At 39.3% G+C, this 23,327-nt stretch overlaps 2 protein-coding genes across 2 annotated transcripts in view; one reads left to right on the top strand and one right to left on the bottom strand.

Annotated features, from left to right (window-relative positions):
- The window catches only part of mtor (mechanistic target of rapamycin kinase), a 97,417-nt gene that overhangs the window by 20,136 nt on the left and 53,954 nt on the right, over positions 1-23,327 (top strand). The window contains exons 21-28 of the mRNA XM_035947331.2: positions 1,032-1,199; positions 6,225-6,337; positions 6,672-6,834; positions 7,302-7,394; positions 8,351-8,497; positions 9,088-9,230; positions 9,667-9,829; positions 11,004-11,149. Coding sequence (XP_035803224.1) covers positions 1,032-1,199; positions 6,225-6,337; positions 6,672-6,834; positions 7,302-7,394; positions 8,351-8,497; positions 9,088-9,230; positions 9,667-9,829; positions 11,004-11,149 — 1,136 coding nt within the window. The remainder of the gene's footprint in view (positions 1-1,031; positions 1,200-6,224; positions 6,338-6,671; positions 6,835-7,301; positions 7,395-8,350; positions 8,498-9,087; positions 9,231-9,666; positions 9,830-11,003; positions 11,150-23,327) is intronic.
- angptl7 (angiopoietin-like 7) lies at positions 13,725-17,128 on the bottom strand. Its single transcript, XM_023268425.3, has 5 exons — positions 16,577-17,128; positions 15,292-15,392; positions 14,996-15,190; positions 14,568-14,763; positions 13,725-14,450 (listed from the first exon to the last, which is right to left on the bottom strand). The coding sequence occupies exons 1-5, from the start codon at positions 16,935-16,937 to the stop codon at positions 14,281-14,283; spliced, it is 1,023 nt and encodes a 340-aa protein (XP_023124193.1). The 5' UTR covers positions 16,938-17,128; the 3' UTR covers positions 13,725-14,280.

The following is a 23,327-nucleotide window of genomic DNA, read 5'->3' as shown; positions in this document are numbered from 1 at the left end:
TTTCCAGAGTGAAATCTGTCCAGACATTTCTGTGACACTGAGCTTATTGATGGAAACACATTTTGACCCACTTCTGCAGACACACACAAACCCTCTGCGCTACAATAGAGCCAGGTGAATGAGATAGTGCCTTGGACGTACCCTCTGAACGCTGTAAAAGTTTAGATTCAGAAACTGGAGGTGTATTAATTTAGGTCAAAAAGATATCTAGGGCAAACGTAAAACTTAGAAGCTGATACATTTATCTATTTTTGTTTTGTCTATTTTTGTTGATCATGCTGTATACAAGGATTGATCAAAAAGCTACAAGACTATGCCTGTAAAAAACTAGCTGATTCAAATTTAGCCAGAATCCCCATTAAAGCAGTTCCCCTGTGCAATAATACAGAACTCCCAGGATTTCTGCCATGCTCGTAACGCTCCATGAAAGTCCTGTTTTGTAAATATGGGAAGCACAGATTGTGATGTTTTATACTCAGCTTCAATTTAAAGTCTAAAATTGCTAATGTGCATGTACTAACATTCACAAAAACGTGTAGCACAGGTCCTGCTGTTGATGGCTCGGTGTCACATGACATCCTGACTCATGACAGTTACTGCTCACGCATGTTTCTCATGCGCCATAAATTTAAAAAATTTTTTTGATCAACCTTGGGTTTAAGGAAAAGGTGTCTAGGTGATTACTTGATTGTCTACATATACTGATGTAGTATTTTTTAATCTGTTGGTGTGCAGTAAGATAGTAAAGTAACTCTTCTTCAATTAATATTATCATTACATACTATTAGGGCCAGAAATCTGAATCCTATCACCAGGTCAGTTGGGGAATGTATAATTATAATCTGAAATTCTGTAGTGTGCATTTGACTTTGAGGATTGCAATTCCCATTCCCAGAGCTGTATTGTGATAGAATGTATTCTGCTTGTGTATTATGCAAAACCAGGGCAGTGTTTTGTAGTTTCTAAGTATTAGAAGAATACTACATTTGAAGTGTAAAATTAAAATCTTCATTTCATCGTGTGTATTGTAGGAGTACTGGACACCAAACAACCCCATGCAGAACACCATCATCCTTTTGATTGAGCAGATTGTGGTGGCCCTGGGTGGGGAGTTCAAGCTCTACCTGCCTCAGCTCATCCCACACATGCTGCGTGTCTTCATGCACGACAACAGCACTGGGCGCAGTGTTACCATCAAGGTGAGGGCATTGTGTGGCAATTTACATGACAAAAGCATCAGTCAGTCTCTGTGAATGCCTACTAGACTAAAGTAGTGTATTGCAATCTGTCTTATATTTTCTATGAGTTTGCAGTCTGGTATTGTGTGTGTACTGAAGGGAGGTCCAAAAGCCAGAATTGAGAACACTGAAAAAAAAGCTACTCTCAGATTGATTTGCAGTGTTTTTACTCCCCAAATAACATTTGATAACAGTTAATTGTAAGCTTGTATTTATCTTAGAATGCTGCAGATGTTGTGTTTGTGTTGTTTGGCAGTAAAACACAAGTTTGATATGATGACAAACAAATTAAAAAACAACACAATCATTATCAAGAAAAGCACTCAGAGAGTGCAGTACTCCACCAAGGCTGCTTAGTCGTTGTATCATCTCCGACAGATAAGTTGCTGTAAGTCCGCACCGGTCAATTTGTAGTACGATCACAATCGTGATTATCAGCAAACAACTGATGTAGCGTTCACTTGTTGTCATAGTTACAGTGATGCCATGCCACTATCTCGCAATGATACAGAAATCTCTGTCAAATCCATGGATCCAGACTATAAGCAGCATCACTGCCAAAAATCTAATCACTTGGTTCTTGTGTCACTTCTGACCTTCCCTGAAAATTTCATCCAAATCCGTTACTCCGTTTCTGAGTTGTGAACAGACAAACAAACAGACAAATGTATGCTGATCATCACATAACGCCGCTGTGTTCCTTATTAGAGTAATTCTGCATCTAATAAATGTTCTTCCAATTTATGTCACTGAAATTACAGGTTGAGCCATTGGCTGTGGCACCTGAGTATTTAACATGTCAGAGTTGCAGATGAGGTAGCATTGGTAGCTGAGTTATATTAAAATTATTTTAACATGAGAAAGCATTGAATTAATCCGCCATGAAAAAATAACATAAACAGAGAAACTGAACAGGGATTAAACATTAAAGGTTACAGAAATGAATTCATACAGACTGGATGTGCAGTAAGTATGAAAACTAATTCCTCTTCAACTAATCTTTTTAGATCACATTGGAATTGTGGTCTAAAAAGTGCTTTTACAACCCTCAGTAGAGGCTTAACGAATATAAAATATTGCTTGGAAACAGGTTAATGGTGCCATGAGTGCTTGCTCGGCAGAGTGCAGAGCAGAAATTGAGTCATTTAAAACCACTTGCAATAAAAACAGACCAAACTGCCAGCTGTGGCCCTTTGCTCAGGCAGTGTATATCTGGTAATGACCAGAGAGACCCTGTTTTGTTTATTCGTTGATGATGCGCTCACTATATTCATTTGTTGCCTTTAATGTAATTTAACTGGTAGTCATATTTCAGACCTTATTTTCTGCTTTGTCTTTCTAATTGACATGGATAGCAATTATTTAGTCCTGCCTAAATACATTTGATAATGTGCTAAAAAAAATGTACTCTAAGTAATGCGATGTACGCATGCACAATAGTCATGTCTCAGAAAGTGTGATGTAAAATAAGGCAAATTCACTCCACCACGTGATGCAATAACTTTTCTATTAGCTGCGTGATTTAAAAAAAGAAGAGGACTTGCACTGGTCTCCTCCTTGACCATTCTACAAGAAAACACCATTTAGTCAAGGGTTCTTTTCCAAAGGGGGTAGTTTTTTAAACTTTTACAAGACACAGAATCTGTTAACAAGCAGGCTCTGCATGTGGACAGCACATAACCAGGAGAGAAACTCTGAAATGGAGGATGAGGCTACACCAGTGAAGACTAGAAGTTTCTGTTTTTACAGCCACCCAGCTGGGTTCTACCACAGGCTGCATGTAAGGCGTTTGGGGAAAACTGGTAAATTATAGTGTCTGTCGATTAGCAGATGTTCAGCAAGTGAGGTGTTTTGAGCCCAGTTTGATTCATATTTTGCGTCTTACAACTGTTCCATTACACGAGACGGCATGAAAAATTTGTTTGATCGTTTAATTCAGCTTCGCAAAACTTTGTGTGATGAGTTCAAAGTCAGCCTGTCAGTCAAGGCAAGAAATAAAACTTTTTGGCTGCTGTTGTTAACATAGACAGACAGATAGAATACTTTGTTTATCCTTTAAGGGGAGATGCAATGTTGCAGCAGCGATTTACACATCACAAAAACACATAAAAACACTATCTTAAAAATTTGTACTAGATTAAAAAAAAAAAATCTAAATAAATAGAAGAATTTAAAAAATGTAGAATAAGATAACATGGAAAACTTATTGGGCCACATTACGCCATTAACTGTTTAATTTTCTGTCTGATTTAAGAATTCTAGCTGCAGGACAATCTATACAAATGGAAAATGGAATGATACTTAGATGTTAGTTTTAGCTGTCATCAACATATTTTTAGTCCTGAATAAAATGTGGACAATTAAGTATGAAATGTGTGCTACATATCTACACATAAAGATATACGGTAGCCGTCAAGTTTAGTTTAAGGCAGCCATATGCTTGTCCCAGTATAGCATGACCCAGTAAAAAGTGTTATGCAACATTTTTTTTTAGGTTGACCTCTCAGCTTGTGATTTGAGAGCCACGCTGACTGTAAGTGATACATTGAGTCATAAATCTGGTAGAGAAAAAGCTCTAACAAGAATGACAAGATCATATGTCAGATTTTAGTAGATAGCTTAATTTTGCTAGCACTGCTGAGGAGAGTTTGTGTTCAAACCCTCCTCCTGTCACTCCACACTGTTACCGAAAGTACAGGAGCTCAGTCTACAGTTGACTTACTGGGGTGCTGTTTTCTGTTTACAGTTTTCATCAATATCCATCAAGGCCATTCAGTTCGAAGCCATGCTCTTGTAACACAGCAGTTCAAAGACAGCATAGATCTGTAACTAACACACTCTCCCATTTCAGCAGCTGCTGCCAGCAGTTGTCAGGGTTTTCCCTCAAACTCTAAATCATGGTTTGGACATAGACCACAAAGACAGAATCATAAGGAGCACAGTCATCTAGTCCTCTCTCCTCTGGTGCTGTTTTGTCTCAAAATCTGTTGTATTAGATAATCCAGCAGCCCACAGTCTGGATAGTCTGCAGCTCAGGTCTGGGAGCCTAATCCTTAGCACAAGAGAGGGGTCATGAAGTGGAGGAAGGAGGAATCGGGTTACCCTCTGGTCCAAAAGAGAAGAAAAGAAAAACATACTTCCATCATTTCAAGAAGCTGCTCTACTGACCCCCTCCCCCCTCCACCTACCCATCAACATGCTAACACACACACACACTCTTTCACCTCCACCTCTACTTCCTGCAGTCTCGCCGTGTGCACATCAGACAGAGGGTGGAGGTGTCAGTTAGAGCACATTTGGTCACGGTGTGTGTGGGGGTCTGGGGTGAGTTTGTTGTTTGATGCGTCATCCTTAAAGACCACCGTGTATCCATCCAGCCTGTGCACACATGCTCCACACAACACGTTGTTTACTATTGGGCCAAACTCTAGACAACTTTCTCATGAGATATGGTTTAAATTTTCTATTCAACATGTGTTGCGGACAACTGACATGCACCACGTGTGCATGATGTTGGACAAAACTGACATTGCAATATTTAGTTTTTCGGCAATCTAAAAAAATACTGAAATTTTCACCAGATGATGTGAATATAGCTGTCTTTGATATGTGGTCAAACAAATCAGTCGTGTTGCCTCTTGTAGTGGCAACAACTGTAAGATGCTGTCTACAGCATACCTGTTTTTAGTTAACATTATCCTTTCTGTAGTCAAAATATTTCTTTTTTGGAACCAAATTTTCCTTGTCAGTGTTCCTCTCCTGTTACTCACTCTTTTTCCCTATGCATATGAGGAGTCTACATGTTAACAAAATGTTTTGAGGTTAAAGTGAAAAAACTTTGAACATGATGTGATGTGACTATTGTAAACATCGCAACGTCAGTGCTGAAATACTGTATAGCACCATTGTAAATTGTAGGATTTTAGAAGTGTGTATAGTGTCTGTGCCATGATCTAATCTGTTTTCACCCCATTAAATAATATATGTAGCATTTCCAGAGCATTCTGAATAATTGCTGTGTTGCTGTCATATTGACACATAATGACAGGAAGGTCTCATTCAATGAGAAGAAGTCACTTTTTTACAGCTCTAAAAGGAAAAACATGTAAGGACTCAATTCAATCAGAATTTTGACTTGGAAATATTTGAATACTCTGTCTGTCACTATGTGAAATTTTATATTTGAAATGTTCAATGTTTGTATCTCTAACGTAGCTTTTATTTTATTACTCCGCCAAGAAACGTGGCAGAGTTATGTGACGATCGGCGTATGTTTGTCTGTCTGTTGCCCTGTCTGTTAGCAACATTACTCAAAAACGGACAAACGGATTTGAATGAAATTTCCAGAGAAGCTCAGAAATGACACAAGGACCAAGTGATTAGATTTTGGCAGTGATGTGGCTTATAGTCGGGATCCACGGATTTGTTGACGATTTCTGTATTGCGAGATAGCAGCATGGCATCACTGTAACTACGACAACAAATTAACGCTACGTCAGGTGCCTGCTGACGATCACATGATTGCGATCCTACTGCAAATCCACTGCTGCGGACTTACTGGGATTTATCCATTGGAAATCATACAAGGAACAACTGATTAAATTGTGGGACTGTTTCTGGGTCCCATGAATTCCCGCTGCCCGCTACATATTTAGGCCATGTGATTCGGCATCCGTACATATCGTACACATGCATAACACACACCTGTGCTCGCCGCAAGGTAAAGATTTCATCTGCTTTAAATGATACAACTGAGCAGCCTTGACGGAGTACTGTGCTCTCTGAGTGCTTTTCTTGTTTTCAAAGTTACTGAATTTTTCCTAGGAAACAAACCTCCAAGCTACCACCTTGCTAAATTACAGCACCATTCTGCTTTTCTTTTAGACTTCCTAAAGAAAACAATTTAGCCATAACATGCTCATTCAGGCTACTCATGTTTCAGTGTTGCCTTATGTGAGAGAAAGTAATGTGTGCTCTCCTTTTTAGCTCCTCAATGCCATACAACTGTTTGGTGCCAACCTCGACGACTACCTCCATTTGTTGCTGCCTCCCATCGTCAAACTGTTTGATGCCTCTGACGTGCCCCTACAGGCCCGCAAGTCAGTACTACACATAGTAGTTTCAGTGAGGGATGTAGTTCAAAGTTAAAAGTCATTCTCACTTGGAAATGATTGATTTTGTTTTAATCTGATTTCAAGCATTTAAACACTTGTACCACACAAATGGAAAAATAAGATTAGAGCAGCCTTGTGATATGAGAAAAAATAGCAGCATTTTCTGTATTTTCTTCAGACCAGAAACTTTTTGCCTTTTTTTTCACGTCTTCTTGCCTTTTTTGCAGAGTGTTTTGGAGCAGGCTCTGTCTCTTACTCTCTGTGTCTTACAAATATTTAAGTGAAGCTGAGCATTTTCTGTTTTTCCTCTCTGTCTCAGGGTTGCCTTGGAGACACTTGACCGGCTGACAGAGTCCCTGGACTTCACAGACTATGCTTCACGAATAATCCACCCAATTGTCCGGACACTTGACAGCACGCCCGAGCTGCGTTCCACCTCTATGGACACACTGTCCTCACTAGTTTTCCAGCTGGGCAAGAAGGTAGCCTTAGCCGTCCCTCAGGCTCCCTTTAGATGTAGCTGTTATTGAGTAGACTGCTTCCAGCCTCCCTACTGTTGGCTTCACATGAACTGCATTTTGGTAACCCCCGTTCCCCCAGTCTTTATTACTTCCTGCCTGACTGCTGATGTCATTGGCCATTTGGCAGTGGGGGGTGGTGTTTATAAGAGTGGATGAGGTCACATTTACCCCTGCCTCTCCTCCCAAGCTTCCTTCCCCTCCCTCATCCCTAGACAGGTTCTGGTCTAACCTCAGAACCAGCAGCCCATGTGCAGCCATATCTGGCAACAAATGTGTAGGGAAAGCTTTTGATCTGGGACTCGTGGAGGTTAAATCCAAGTGCAGGATACCCAGCTATTTACTTTATAGTGAAGGGAAGGAGGCCGCAAGACAAAACCACATTAAACGCACGCACACTTTTATTTACTGTCCTTCCCTCTTATTTTCAGTACCAGATCTTCATCCCTATGGTTAACAAAGTGATGCTAAAGCACAGGATCAACCACCAGCGTTACGACATACTCATATGTCGCATTGTTAAGGTAAGTACCGTCAACGTGTCCAGATTAATATATTAAACCTGTGAACTTCAATACCTGCTAACATATTTGAAAGGCATGTTTTTTTTACACCACCACCATTAGAGTCAGCAATTGTACAAACGGAAAGAATCGTCAATTTTTCAAGTGTATCAAGTCAAATGCCATTCGGTCAAGAAACCTAATCCAATCCAAACTTAAAATAGTGATATTTCATCAGATTATTTCTTATTAATTAAATCTAAGTTTGTTTGAAAAAAAAAAAAAAAAAAAAAAAAGCCTAAAATAAATTGTTTGCATCATCCTGACATTGTACAAAACAAAACATTTTGTGCTCCGTGTTGCAACCGTGAAGCCATTTATAGCTCAGCTGTGACCAGCAATCACATGTCAAATATTCATAGAATTTTTTGCTGAACTGCAGGCTGTGTGTACACAGCAGACGGGAGACAAGTATGAAAATCTGAGTAATAAAATGTCTTTTATGTAGAGCAACTGTGTTTGTCCACTATTTCCAACACCTGTGGGCAATTGAAATCATAAATTTTTTTTAATTTATTTTAAGGATTTATGGCCTTATACACACACTTTTTGAGCTCTCTCTAATTCTATCCATAGCTGTGCAGGACTTTATATTGCTGTGAAAAATGAGCCCACAGTGAGTAAAAAATTGTGACAGGAGCAAAAATGCCCAGAAAATGCTTGGAGTTCAGAGGGTTCACACTACACAGATTTCCAGCAATTCTCCTGAATTCATGAGCATATGTACATTGTTTTCTCTTTTGCCTAGTCAGACCCAAATATTATGACCCTTCATGATTCAAAAAGACCACCCATGGTCAAGCAAGATATTACATAATCATAAACAAACCTTTTGTGTACAGAGTACTGCAAGCAAGTCATTACAGTGAGACAGCGGTTTCATGTATGTCATCTCTGTGTGTTTATGGCCATTACAGGGCTACACTCTGGCAGAGGAGGAAGAGGACCCTCTAATCTTCCAACATCGCCAGCTTCGTGGTAACCAAGGTGATGCTCTAGTCAGTGGGCCAGTGGAGGCAGGGCCAATGAAGAAGCTTCACGTCAGCACCACTGCACTTCAGAAGGTTGGGAGAAAATTCTTCTAAAACTGCCTTGTGATTTTTTTTATTTATTTATTTATTTTTTTACACGATAAAAGATAACACACAAATCCAGTGTTTGTTTTATGGGCACTGGGCTAGTGTACAGTACAGTTGTGTACAGTAAACATTCCTGAGAACAATCTCATAGTTTGATTGTGGTGTTAATGCTTGAATCAGCAGACCGGCGATGAATTAAAGGATAAACCTCTACAACTGAGCAGCAGAAGACAATGAATGCAGATGTTCCTTGTGGAGTTCAAGGGGTCACTGAATTGCTTGATGATTATGAAAACAATGTGAATCATTTGCTATTGGGTAAATATCCATGAGAGATTTCCATGTGGACCAACATGACTCCGTGTGCTCCTCGCCAATCATCAGAGCACTAAGCAAGGCAGTCGTTGGGTACAATTCTGTTGCATTCTTTTCATTTTTCTTTTATTTGTATTCTCTTCAAATTTTGATTACCAGTTGTGCATCTGAGCTAGAATATCCAACACACTTTAGCTGAAACTTCTGCTCCCTCTTGGCTCCCAGTCACTCTGAAATGGATTATTTCTGTCAATATTCAGGCTTGGGGTGCTGCCAGGAAGGTGTCCAAAGATGACTGGCTGGAGTGGCTGAGGCGTTTGAGTGTTGTGCTGCTCAAAGAATCATCTTCCCCAGCCCTGCGATCATGCTGGTCACTGGCTCAGACCTACATCCCTCTTGCCAGGTACACTACTGCTGTCATGTCTAGCTTTCTAGCTCACTTCCTCCTCCTTGGAGTCCTCCTTTATACTTATCTCACTTCTTTACTGCTCCACAACTGTGATAAACCGCAATAGCCAAAACCATTCACGTAATTTCCTATAACTTGGAAACAATTTGAAGCTCTGTCTTTGTACTTTGCATCTCCGATTCTGACAGTGTATAGCTGCACACAAGAAGCAGATAGTTTGTGAAAAACAGCATAAATGCTCAGTGAGCTAAGCAACATTCCTTTTGATTATACTGTGGTCATTTTTACAAGCTATAGAATGCTTATGCTACTGATTTGCTTTTATCCCAAATTCTGTAGCGTACTTATGGAAAACATTTAAATTTTAATGTTGTGTCACACAGTGTGCTTCTTTGTTTCACTGTGTAAATTCTGTTTCTGTGGTCCACAGAGACCTTTTCAATGCAGCTTTCCTGTCCTGTTGGTCTGAGCTGAGTGAGGACCAGCAAGACGAGCTCATCCGCAGCATTGAGTTAGCTCTCACCTCTCAAGACATCGCTGAGGTCACACAGACTCTGCTCAACTTGGCAGAGTTCATGGAGCACAGCGACAAGGTTAGCACTACTACATTAAACCATAGAATTACTATGATACAATTTAATCTGAAGAATTGCACGTGTCATGTTTCATTAGGGCTCTTGCAGGTGCAAGCTGCATTTTCAAAATTATATTCAAATTGTTCTAAATTCAAGGTTTTGATTTTACCCAGAGCTTCCACAACTCAGTGATAACTTGACATTACGTTTAGACAATATGCTGGTCACTTCACCATTTCCACACTTTATTGGGTTGACAAGGTAAATTTAAATATATTAATATCAATAGATAAAACTTTGCTCCAGTGAAAATTGATGGCAGTTTTGGGATGTATTAAGGTGTTCTAAATACTTGTTGATCTCACAGAACATGGAAAAAGACTGTACTTACTGGCAAAGTAGCAGTAATTCAAACCTTATCTGTTGTGATGCTGTTTTTATGGAAACAATGATTCTGTTCCACTTGGCTTAATATCTTCAGGCTAAGGTGTGCAGGAAAACATCCAGTGTTTTGAATCTGCCAGGAAAGACAACCAGTGAAACAGATGCTCATTTGCTTTAATGTTTTATGGAGCTACTAATCCCATAACTTCAGCACTTCAGTTTGGATACTTGATTGACGCTGTGCCACGAGCAGCTGTGGCACAGTACTTTAAAAGGCTTTGTTTAAGTAGGTGCTGTGTTGTAGGTTGGACGTTTGCCCAAACTGCAATACATTATACCTTTCAACCGAAGATTATAATAACAAAGCTGACCAGAGAACATTTGAACTGTTACCAGCTGTTACAATAAAAGTAGGGACAGAAGCCTCAGACAGAACACTTAAAGCCCAGCAATACTTTGTTTCTTAAAGCAACTTAAACATGAGGAGAGCAAGCATTTCAAAATAGGAATTTATCTCCTGCCCACTGTTTGACCACACACACATGGAGCTAATTAGTGACGGTACTGTTACACTGAGAACTGAGACTGCTAGTTTGGGTCATGATATAGCATTTCAGCAGGAATCCTTTGCTGTGAGGCCTCAGTAGAATCACATATAATACAAATATGATATTCAGAGCCAGTGGGAAGAAGGGCATGAACTACTCGTTGCCAATCAAGAACAGGAGAGGTTACAGGTATACGTTCCAGATCTTTTTTTTTTTTTTCAGGAAAAACATTATTTTATACAGTTTGTGTTCTTTTCTAGGGCCCCTTACCCCTCCGAGATGATAATGGCATTGTGCTCCTTGGCGAGAGGGCTGCCAAATGCCGTGCCTACGCCAAGGCACTGCATTACAAAGAGCTGGAGTTTCAGAAAGGGCCTTCTCCTCTCATCCTGGAATCTCTAATTAGGTAGGAGGTCTGAAAATCTAACAGGTATTCACGTTCTTTAAATGAAAAATAACCATGGCCTTTACAACTGTGAAACTGTGTGACTGAAACCAATGAGCACTCATTTATTTACATGTGCAGGGCAAATTAAAAAAATCACTATTTAATGCTTCCCTGTAGTCATTTAGCTTTCTAACTTGATGAGTCCCTGGTGATTAGCAGTTATTACGTTTGAAGTTATTGCTCCAAACAAACATTACACTACCCTCTCAGAGTCAATTTTTTATCAAGTAAATAGACATAGAAATTGCGTTATGCATATCCTCCTGTCCCATAACCCTTTGATATCTTCAGTCATCTTTTCCATCCCTTTTTCTCTTCCTTCTTTATTTCTCTGCCTTTGGCATGGCATGGAGAAATCTGTTTTCCAGGCATCTAATTGGACGCTTGCCTCCTTTTCATCTGTGAGTGTCTGGACTTGTGTTTCTCTGGGGCCTGTTTTCAATTTCTCAGGAGCCTTGATGATGATGAATGATGGGAGCTGGTACTCTGGTGTTTTCAATATCCCCATCTGGTTCTCACCTCTCCAGGATTTCCCATAAAAGATCTTGCCGCTAGTGTGCAAAAAGCACTAAGAAAGCCTGCTTTTACTGAGTCGTGGCTCTATTAGGCAAAATGCATCATATCTGATGAACACTTTTGATGACGAGGAGGCATAATGTCTGTTTTAGTACTTGATGAGTCATTGTGTTGTAGAGGACTGTCTTCTTCATACTCTTTCATATGGATCTTTAGTTTACATGTGTGGTAAAACATCTGAATGAGTGTCAGACAATGATGCATTTTTTCTGAGTTGTAACTAGCATGAATTTTTTGAGAAAATCCAGAAAATAGTTATATAACAGTGGTTTGACTATTCTCAGGCCCCATAGCTGAAGGTATGACCAGGAAGTTGGCCACATTTTCCCCATTAATGCTATCAACAGAAATATGTTGTTAATTGACTAATTGGCATACAGTGTTATTGGTACATCATGCAGCGTCTTTATGGATTTATGTGACAGTGAATTGGTTCTGTTTTGTTTTGGAAATTCAGAATTTTGCTTAATCTGATTGAATGATGATGAGGGCAAAAATTACAGTATGGGTAACATTAAGGTTTGTCAAAGTTAACTGTTTCTTAACTAACAGGGTAATTATGAATTTGGTGGTTTCATCACCACTGTAGCAAGTAGAGGTAGACATTATTGCATCTGCGCCATATGTCAATAATATACGTGTAGCCATAATGTTACTGGGCACCATGGAAATTCTTGGAAGTGGAATTTTAAATAAAGTTTAGTATGTTCAGATGTACAGAGGGCTGCAAGCAGTTAAGCAAAATCTCATCTTTTTTGGCCTCTCAAACCAACTTAATGGCATGAGTAGAGCAGAGTACTAGCTTTGCTGACCGTTGGATATTTTATTCAGTTCTTACTTGGCTTGCACTTCACATAGTATAATGTATTGCACTTTACAATAAAACACAGCTCTATACTACTAGTACTGTTCTACTACTAAATAGCAGTAAAACAATATAATGCAATTCTGTTCAACAACATAACAAACTGCAGCCTCAGATATTACCTAAGAGGTGAATCCACAACTCTTCCAGAGGTTGTATTTATTGCAGAATCATTGCATTCCAATTTACTATGACACAGTCTGGATCCTTAGAGTTGTCATTTAACATAATATATATATTTTTAGGTGAGTTCACTTATTGCTGAAGGTGCTAACAGGTCAGCTCCTATTCGCCTTCACAAAATAATCCAATAACGAATGCCACTTTTGGCAGCTATGTTCACTAAAGTTTAAATCTCCTGAAACAAAATCTATTCCATTTGCAGCTGCTGAGTTTTCATAGAGCATGCTAGCCATTAGAACTCCCTTTATGGATGCAAAATTTATGTCAATAGTACCTGGGCTCCCACAGTTGCACTTACTGTTGGCCACTGTTTGAGTTCTATTTTTATTGTTGAGGCCATAAGTTTTAATACTTTAGGCTCTTGAAATAGAAAGACCTTGTCATTTGTCATCATCCAAAGTCTTTTTTAAATACCCCTTTTTCTTATTGGGTGATCTCTTCTGAAGGGAAGAGGTAAATGTCAGGCTGAAATTAGATGTTTACTGTGGCTGAATTTGTCACCTTGTGAAAGGAAGAGAATCTGACCACTGTGCCTGTCTGACTGTCTGCAGGTAGTTGAAGCTTGAAGGAATTCTGTGTTGGCTTTAAGCATAGCAAAATGTTGTTATAGTTTTCAAGGTAATAAACCTCGGGGCGTTTAGCTAGCTGGCAGAGTAGAGAGTGTGTGTGTGGTCTTCATTCCTACATTTGTCTTAGGTTCCTTGGGACCTTTGGCCAGAATGTCAGGGGATGACCTAAGAGGTCTATGGATCAAGGCAAATATGTAGCCATTATTGGACATGAATGGACATGAGGCCTTGACTTGCTTCCAAAGCCCTTTCAGTTTGTCACATTGCAGCTATCCTCTTTAGCCAGCAAGGTGAAGAGAAAAATGTAGAATGATCTGTTTGAGAAAGGTTGGGCACTATGTTTCTTTTAAAAAATATTTTTATTTAATTTTCTGTCACATAAAACAACATAATTACAGAGCTGTACACATTTTACAAATTACACATTTCCATCATGAATAGTTAAAGTTTTACCAAAAAAAAAAACTATGCAGCAACAAGGACATACCTTTGGTGGTTGGTCCTAACCCAGCAACTCTTAAAGATCCACCTATCCTTAATACTTATTGTTGCTTGTATTAACTGAATATAAATCCTACTGCCTTCAAGACAAATGAGAGAAAGAATCTCAATCCAGTAACCTCTAGGGGACAGTGGTAAAAGAGCATCTATCAAAGCTTTTAAAAAATAAAATATTTTACTGATAAATACACAAAAAGAACTACAATTTACAATCAAAACACGGCAAAAACATTACACATTCATCTGACTGAAAAGTGACCAGACCATCACAAACAGCAATTTCAGTCCTCGCTCAGTCAAGGGAAAGCCACAATTTTGTCAAACAGGTATTAGTGAGATCTCTCAGTATTCATGCATGTGATCTTGATCCAGGACAGACAGCTGTTTTCAACCACTTATGGTTGAAAACCCATTGGCCGGACCTTCATCTCCACTTTCTTGAGGGAGTAATTGGACCCGTGCCAGCCATACCAAGTGATCCCATCTGAGTTCTTTGTGTGCTCACCGTAGCGGTAAAATACACCATTCAGATTTGAGTCGGTGCAGCAGTTGTACCAGTAGCCACCTGGGAAGAAGGGAGGGAAAAGAATGAGCCTTCCTGTTAGTTGGAGGAAAATATGTGTGTTATCTACTGTAAGTGACTCTGTGGATTGTTTTGAATTGGTTTGCACTCATAGTTTACCTTTGCGCAGGGAAGCACAGTCATCCACACATTTGTCATTGTCCTTGTTGTTGGTGCTGAAGTTGGTGTTGTTGTGGTAGCGCAAGGAGTCTCCTGCGTTTCCACTATAGTTGGCAAGGAAGAGCTTGTAGCTGTTGAGCTCATTACCCACAGTGAAAAAGCCATACTCAGCATAGCGTGTCCTTCCCTCCCAGTCCTGTGTCGGAAAACACATATAACATGATTTAGAATTAGAAAAACTCACAATATTGGATCTCATGGTCTGTCTCACGCCTCTTAAAGTTAGTTTGATTTATTATGATTTTTTGTTTTTGGCGAGTATTTTTAGCTAAAGGCTATGAAATGGTTTATGCATGCTTACGCTTTTTTTTGATCTTTAATGTTTCAGCCCAAACCTGCATTAGACTGCCATATTTTCCAATACGTACCTCCAGCTCAATCCTGAGCGTACTGGGCTGCCTTGTTAGGCGGAAGATGTTGTCATTGCCTAGCCAGAAATCTCCACGGATGGATCCAAATCCACTTTTGTATTGCTTCCAGTCACGGTTAAAGGATGTTAGGCCAACTTTGCGCCTTTGAATCAGAGTCCAGCCACCTCCATTTGTCTCCATATCACAGAACACCTGAAACAAAAAGACAAACTTTTACCAGGCTGTATTTCAATGCAGAGGGAAAAAAATACAGAAAGAAGACATGATGTACACACGGTTCAAGTGTCACTTACGCTGAGCTCAGGTGTACCCAGAAAGTCATCTTTAGGCAGTTTGTACTCGCCAGAGATCTTGTAGCTCTTGCTGTAGAGTGCTGCACAGTCATATGTGGCATCTGGAAAAAAGAATACGCTAACTTATCCAAAAGCCATATGCACTTTAATGAGCATTTTAAAAATGTAAATGCCGTAAAATGGAGCTTTATGGGTATCTGAGTGATTGGACAGATGCAAACAAATGACCTTTTACCTCCCACTAAAAGCAAAATAGATTAAAACAGGAGATGACATACACAGCATGTTCTGACTTTGCATAGTTCTCCATTTTACCCCTGTCACAGTATGCCATTAATGGGATGAGATATGGAAACTTTCCACTTCTTCTAATCTTTGTGTCCCTTCCTGCTCTGCTACTCTGTCTCTGATTTGCTGAAGTTTTAAAAAGGACTCTGTGTTCTCTTTGCCAGTGTCGTAAATGTAGCCCTGCTAGACCACACGGTTAAGGTATTGAAATAATAAACAACATAATGCCTGGTTAACCACTTCAGGTTCAGGACTAGTGGTGTGTCATGGTGGAAAGGATAGGGCTTTGATCAAAATCTTTATTGACAGCCCTGCAGCTGGGACTCTGTGGCTCCAAATAAATGCTTTTTACTGCTGTGGTATATAATGTGCACTGATGTCTGCCTCACAACTGATTCACAGCAGTTCTCTGGAACCTACAAAGCAATGAACACAGCTAATTATAGTATTTTGCAGTGAAAATAAATGTATAATTTTGTGTGTCCAGAATGGTTTACCCATGTGAGGACTGTTCACATTCCAGTGAAATGATGGTTTATCATTCTTGCAGCTTATTGAGTTTGTTTTGTCAATTTAAAAATAAGCACTTTTCGCAATGAAAAGAGGCTTTTGTAAAATATTAAGACTGCACAATTCAAAATATGCTAAAAAGTTTGGTAAAAAATTATATGTTTGGTGCTAAAATCTTTACCAACAAAAATAGACATGTTCACTGCAACTGTTCAAGAGATTCGAGAAAGTAAGAGACAAAGTCAAAAATATACAAGAATCACTGAAAGGTTTTTTCCCCTTGTATTAATGTTTTGCCAACTCTACTAAGAACTAATTTGTTAATGCAGATTATTTAAACAAAAACTTACAAACACTAAAGCTAAACTTGAACTTATTTATGCAATTTTTGAGAACCTACGACACCAAAAAGCTGCGTGCAAAACTGAAACTAGTATGTCATTCACTTTCAACTCTGGTGACAACAGGTGATAGTGATGATGCTCACCTGATGAAGTCTGAGGGGCAGACTGGAGGGTTTGTAGCTGCATGATCTCCACACGGTTGTTGATCTCTGAGTACTTGCTCTCTGCCTCCGTGACCCGGGCTTCTTGCTGCCGGTTCTGCTGGTCCAGCTCCATTATTTGCCTCACAACATTCATCAAGTCTGTCTCCTGCTTGCGACTCAGCTCCTCGAGGAGGCTGGTCAGATTGGCTACCTGAACTTTGAGAGAGCGCAACTCATCGCAGCACTGAGCCTTGGGTGGCTTTGGAGGTGCCAGTCTCTTCCTGGGATTCTGGGCCCACGTTTCTGCGAGCAAGAGCAATGTAAGCCCCACAGCCACTACGCTCAAATTTATTTTTGCCATTTTCAAATATGAAACTTCAAGATCTTCACACAATCTCAGATTTGTTGATTGCTCTTGGTTTTCTAAAGCAGTCAGGCCCTGTGGATGATTTCGCTGAAACTATCAGAAAGACAGAGGTGTGGACCAGTTGAAGTTGAGCTCTCCTTTGACCAGCTGCTCACCCAGGCTCTCTCTTATTTTCTCGGTGAAGCCCTCCTCTGCCTGAGCGTCTTAAATATTCTGCATATGGGTCCTCCCCCTCCTTCTTGCACCAGTCGCCGTGCTGACCCTCTCTCAACTTCTGGGTGGAGGACCTTTCTCAGCCCTCCTTCCCTGACCCCCTCCACCTCTCGCCTCATCTAACTTTCACTCATACTGCCCACATTTCTCCTTTCTTTGTCAGGTGTTGATGGTTTCTGGGCAGCATTTTTTTGTTGCCTCTGTCTGGAAGAGCAACATATGGAACTGAGGAGACAAAACAAAGGCTACTGTCTGAACCTGTTGAACCTCCGGTACATGTAACTTGTTAGTCTTTGATATTGTGAACTCCTGGAGCGTCTTAACTGTATTTTATTTATATGTATTCAGCAATGCAGAATTAAAACATCTGACTACCTGTTTTGTACTTTAAAGCAGCTGTAGATGATTTCCTTCTGTGTTTTCACGCTTTAATTATCGTGTTAATGACAGATTTTACTATGTCCTTGGGGTGGACCATTTCTTCAGTAAATTTGGTCTTCACATGCCAAGAAATGTGTGAAGTCTCTAAGTACTCTTAATTGCAGGTTAAGTGTTCTCTTGATGCTACCCTTTTTTGGCAGATGTTGAAGCAGGAATGTTTTCCGCTAAGCCTGTCAGCATTAAATTTCAAAGCGGTGTTCGGGAAAGGAGAAAGGCTTACTGTAATCTTCAGGATAATATTTGACCAAAATATATTTTGCATTAAGTTGGAAGGAAGGCCAAGTCTGAATATGCTGTCTGCATGTGTAAGGCCTCAGCATTTAGCCATAACACATGCACTGTGTTTTTAAAGTAGTTGAAATGGTGTACTGTTACCCACTAGAGAACCACAAAGCAAGAAAATGAAGTGATTTGCTTGTGGCTTTTATGAATAGCAGAAGGAAATGTCTACTTTTATTTTCTCGCAACGTATGATAAAGCACGGACAACACTGGCAGTTCTCATGTTTTAAAATCATTTGCAAATTGTAGATTGAAAAGCATAGGAAACATTCCAATACATCAAACATATATTACTCATTAATATTGCAGCTTTTCTTTTCAGAGCAAGTTTCATCTGAGTCATTATGCCATTCTGAGTTTGGTAAGAGCTCTGTACAGTGGTCTCTATCACATTAGACTTACTAAGTACCTCAGTGATTTTTGTAGTGTAGTACACAGAGTTTAAGGGATAAAAACTCCTGAAAGCAAACACCTGAGCCCTCAGTAGGGTCATTGCATTTGGAATTTGGAGCCAAGCTTTAAACACCTCTGTCTGTGGAAGATGAAAAACAACCTTTGGGCCAGTGAATGTTGAACTTGAAATGTTAGCTGGTGGTTGGAACCAACAAAAACAATCTGCTGCTGAGCATGGTATGGCGTCTTTGCATGTTGCCATTATTGACCGTTATTAACTGCAAGTTCTTGCTTCTGTATTGTCTTCCGTTTTAAAATTCCAACATGCCAGTCACGGGATGGGGTTCAAAATAACGCCTTTGTAAACATCAGGAAAGTTTTCTCAAGTTTCCTCTCTGTGGAGTTTTTGTTTTTTCAGAGCTGCCCTGAGGAGCTGCCAGCCCTGCCAATTTAAAGGAGGTACCTTTGGAGATTGGGCTAAAGGTGTAGTTGTAGGGTGTGGGGGAGTGCTGGAATATGCATTGGGCATTGAATGTCTGTTGAGTCTATGTGTAATGATTGCCATGCAGTGTGCATGCTGTAATACAGGGAATTGTGCATAACTGAGACATAGCGGAATCAGAACATTCCTGTCAGTTTTTATTTGAGCTTAAAGGCTTTTCCCTTCTCCACATGCACAGGAGTGAACAGTCTGGAAAAGGCAAGGATTGAGATGTTTTTGCATGTTTATAGATGATAAATAACATTGACAATACAAATCTAAAGCACAGTAGGTAGCATTTAACAACACTGAGCTGCTCTTTTCAAGTCTTAAGAAAAATGTCTAATTTAAAATTTTTGCCAAATATGAAACAACAGTTACAGTCTATATAATCTATATAATCAAGAAGCTTTCAGATGAACTGCAGACTGTTTTTATAGTTTATATAGGCAAAAGTATGGAAACAAGCTCGGAATTTTTTTCCAGTATTAGTAACAACTGTGGGGACTTGAAATTATTATTTTTTTAAAAATAAATAATCAAAGAAAATCAGCTTTCTTTTTTGTTATGATTTATGGCGTTCTATTGCACAAAAAGACATTTTTTGAATTCTCTCTACTTCGAGCCAGAGAATAATGATCCCACAGTGAAAACAGGAGCAGAAAATGGCCAGAAATTGCTTGGGGTTCAGAGGGTTAAGGGTTACACAATTTTTCAGTTGTATGAAATAAAGTAATGTCTAGAAACACAAAGCTGCAATCTGGTGCAGATCACGAATGAAGACCAAAAACAAAGGCTGACACATTTTCCCTGATCTACCAAAATCTTACATAATGTCGCACCACCAGCTTTGCCTTTTATTCAGAAAAGCTCGGGCTCCTTGTGTCCCTCCAGCCAAATGTTTGGAACACATCCCTCACTTATTCTCACTTCAGACGAATCAGACAAACAAATGAGACAGTTCAGCTTGTCCTGCTCACCATCATCTTTGTATCATGGGAACTGCGGTTTGGACAACAAATAAGACATGGCTTTCTTCAAATTCCAATATCTTACATAATTATGGTATGGTCTGCTATTGGGTTGATGTGTCAGTGTTCTTGCAAAATCTTTCATTATACAGTGCTTCTTTTTCCCATTGTGTCCTGTGAATGTTGCTGGCCATTCTTAAGAAAGGGTCATTGCTTTGCGATTTCCTTTTTACTCGGTGCAAGCTTTTTTTGTTGTTGTCATGAATCTTGACATGTGGTTTGAATTTCCTTTATTTGTTTGATTTGTAAGAAGCATATGGGACTAATAAGCCATTGGACCTAATTGTACAAGAATATTGGAAAGATAATATCCTGCCTTCATGTATAGATTGCTGCAAGGTCTTAATTGTCTGACAATTTCTAAAATCTGATTAGATCCTAGACATGGTCTGTCTCTTGATTTCACTCATTTGTCAAAAATCACTGCAATAACTTTCCATAATGCTGCAGTTAGTTCCAGTATCTGTATAGCTCCTTCACGTGTATCTGCTGGTGCTTTCAGCATAAAATGGCAAACGAATGTGATGATCAGGACATTCAGATTGAATTGAATTACCAAATAATGCTATTGTCAGTGACTTATTATATTTTATAGTCTTGGGATGATTACGATCAAGGTGAAATTATTGAATGTCAAACTAGTTAGGCTAACTATTTTTTATTTATGATTTGTTATATATAACCGAGCCACACTAGAAAGTAGTTATATTTGCTACTCAGCTCGCTGCACAGGCACAGCAAAAAGTTTACAGGTGTTGCATTTAAAATGACATGAATGTTTGCTCTGTTTTTTTTTTTTTCATTTTTGACTCTGGTCCTGTCTAAATGTTATTTTTACTATTCAAAAATACAAAATCTGATGGTGCATAGTGCTTGCTGACCTCTCTGTAAATCTTAACTTTAAGTCATTGATGTGCGTCAGTGTCTATTGGAAAAATGAGGATAATTTGCCTTCCTGGATTTTCTCACTGCTGTTACTGCTCTATGAGTCACATCTCACTCTCCAGCAATGCTTCCCAGAGGCATCACTTTCCTCTGGTCCTGGACTCTGTCATTCAATGCTAGTATACGATGGTTCAGCCGAATGCTATTTTATACCTTTAGTATCGTGCTGTTTTTTCCCTCCAAAACAGCTTCTTTAAACCCTATTTACCCAATAACCATGTCTCACCAGGGTCTGTGTGAAGAATGCAAGGCTCCTCTTAACATTAGAAGTATTCACTAAACTTTAACCAAAGCTTCTTTATATGACTTCCTCGGAAAGTTCACACATTTCATTGAATAGAGTTTTTCCTTTGCCCTTTCGGACAAAGTTAAACACCCTGCTGGGCTAATTGCAGTAGTCATCTATCTTCAATAAATGGGAGCCAACAAAACAAAAAGTGTCAAGCTGAATATGCTCACAGGCTTTTTCTGTCCTCTGTAAATACTCAGGAAAAACATACTGTGATAAAACAGTGACCACAGGGGCCAAACTGTGAGCTGAGTACTCATGGGTTCAATTACAGGAAAGGCAGGAGGTGAAAGCAGGAGCCAGTGGATTCCAGGGCTTCTATCTCAAAACTTTGAATTATATAATCTTCATTAACTGTACCCTCTTCCACCTGTCAGCTCTGTCAGCACAGAACCACCTCATTTTGAATTATGCACATTTTGCTGTCAGTTTGGCTTTGTTACGACCCAGCTGTCTAGGGTAACCGGACAGTAACTGCTGAATTCCAGAATGATGGGTGGAATTTATTTTTAAAGGTGGTAACAAAAAATAGAATTCAAGGGGGTTACAAAACAAATGGGTGCTACTGAGACAAAAGTATTAAACATAGCCGAAAGCAACCCTCTCTATGAAGTTGATGTCACAAAACGGACAAAACAAAAGATAACAGATACAAAGAAAACTTGAAACCAAAATACAAGGCAGCCCTAACTAAAACTAACAATGAACTTTCTCATCGAATTTGTTCACAGGTCACAGGCCTCTAGTTAGCGTCTACCCCCACACGCGCACTAGACAAATATTCACAACTAGTCACAAATGTTCACAAATGTTCAGTGGCAGCTCAACCTCTCTGACTACGAACTGCCGCCTAACGCTGGCATGAATGAGCCTTTTAAAGTCCACCTGGCACCATGATCGGACGAGGCTCTTGTCCAGGACCAATCTATCTACGGCTGTAGGCGGGGCAAAACCATGGAGGTGGTGCTGATAAAGGTGTTTTACCGGCTCGCAGCTGTTAATAATAAAAATCATAACAAAGGAAGAGGAGCTTATTTAAAGGCATTATATTTCATTGAAATTCTGAGTATTTACTGAACTGTTAACTGTTTAGAATAACAAAACATATCAAAGCTAAAAGTAACAAACAAATATTCTAGCCCCTAATAACATCTGAGCCATTTAATGTCAGGTTCTTGCTGATACCAAGTCCTAGACAGATATCATTTATTCTAAAAAATACAGTTGTACAGTGCACCCTTTACATTAATGGCAATGGAATCAATCCAATATACACTACCGCTCAGAAGTTTGGGATCAGCCAGACAATTTCATGTTTTCCATGAAAACTAACACTTGTATTCATTTGCTAATATAATTGCACAAGGGGTCTCTAATCATCGATTAGCTTTTCTATACGATTAGCTAGGACATTTCTAAGTGACCCCAAACTTTCGAATGGTAGTGTATATGCTTGACAACAGAAAGGCTCTGTAATGCATTGAAAAAAAAATGCCTGCATCAAAGCTGTTCCTTAATGTTTGTTTTCTTTTACAAAATGGGTAAGTAAACAAACATATTATGGTTCCTCTTAGTGCAACATTGATTTTTGTTTTCAAAACAAAACAACCAAGCAAATAAAATAAAATGTAATTCATAAAAAGCTCTGATCACAATTCCTTTGGTGCTGCATTGATACTGTAAAACTAGAACACTCAAAATGAGTAATACAGTCACAACTCCACTTTAAAGGGGTGTAATAGATTGATTTCAACATTCACACACTTGGTGCAGCATTGTAATAAAGCTAGTATACTAAAATGAACAACTGGAATGTCAGTTCCACTGGTGGTAAAGCCCACAGCAGTCACAGCTGATAAAATACCTCATAGGTGGCCAGATTTGTCGTAAAGCTCAGGTGCTGTGAAAAAAGTGCTATTTTGAATCACGAGCAAATTATGGCAGTTTTGTCTTTTCAAACAAAAACTCCTCAAAACGTCAAAAACCTACACTGTGTGTTGCTTTTGTGCAACCACTGAGTTACCTGAGTGAACTGTTCCAGCGAGTGTCAGCTTTTTGAGTGGCATATCAAACTAGTAGTATTGAATGCAGCTCTGTTACTACTGCTTTGAAATCCTTGTATTGTGGATAGAACAAGTGTTTGTATAGTTGGATTGCTTCCATTTTTCAGTTTGAAATATTTCAACTCAGGATCAGGGTATTTGCTGATGAGTTCAAAGATGCTTTGATTGGCCCTGATCCAGATTATTTAAAATGGTTCAGGACGTTCCTAGTAACACTTTCATTTTTATGTTGGACTATCATAATGCC

This window comes from Amphiprion ocellaris, chromosome 8 (assembly GCF_022539595.1).
Source record: "Amphiprion ocellaris isolate individual 3 ecotype Okinawa chromosome 8, ASM2253959v1, whole genome shotgun sequence".
In the NCBI taxonomy this organism is placed as follows: domain Eukaryota; kingdom Metazoa; phylum Chordata; class Actinopteri; family Pomacentridae; genus Amphiprion; species Amphiprion ocellaris.
Note: the sequence above shows the minus strand (reverse complement) of the source record. Positions and strands in the feature narration are given on the sequence as shown.

Coding starts and splice junctions, on each gene's coding strand:
- angptl7 (XM_023268425.3), bottom strand. CDS start 16,937: ATGGCAAAAATAAATTTGAGCGTAGTGGCTGTGGGGCTTACATTGCTC. Junction 15,191..15,291: donor TGGGTACACCTGAGCTCAGC/GTAAGTGACACT, acceptor TTTTTGTTTCAG/GTGTTCTGTGATATGGAGAC. Junction 14,764..14,995: donor CGCTCAGGATTGAGCTGGAG/GTACGTATTGGA, acceptor TTTCCGACACAG/GACTGGGAGGGAAGGACACG.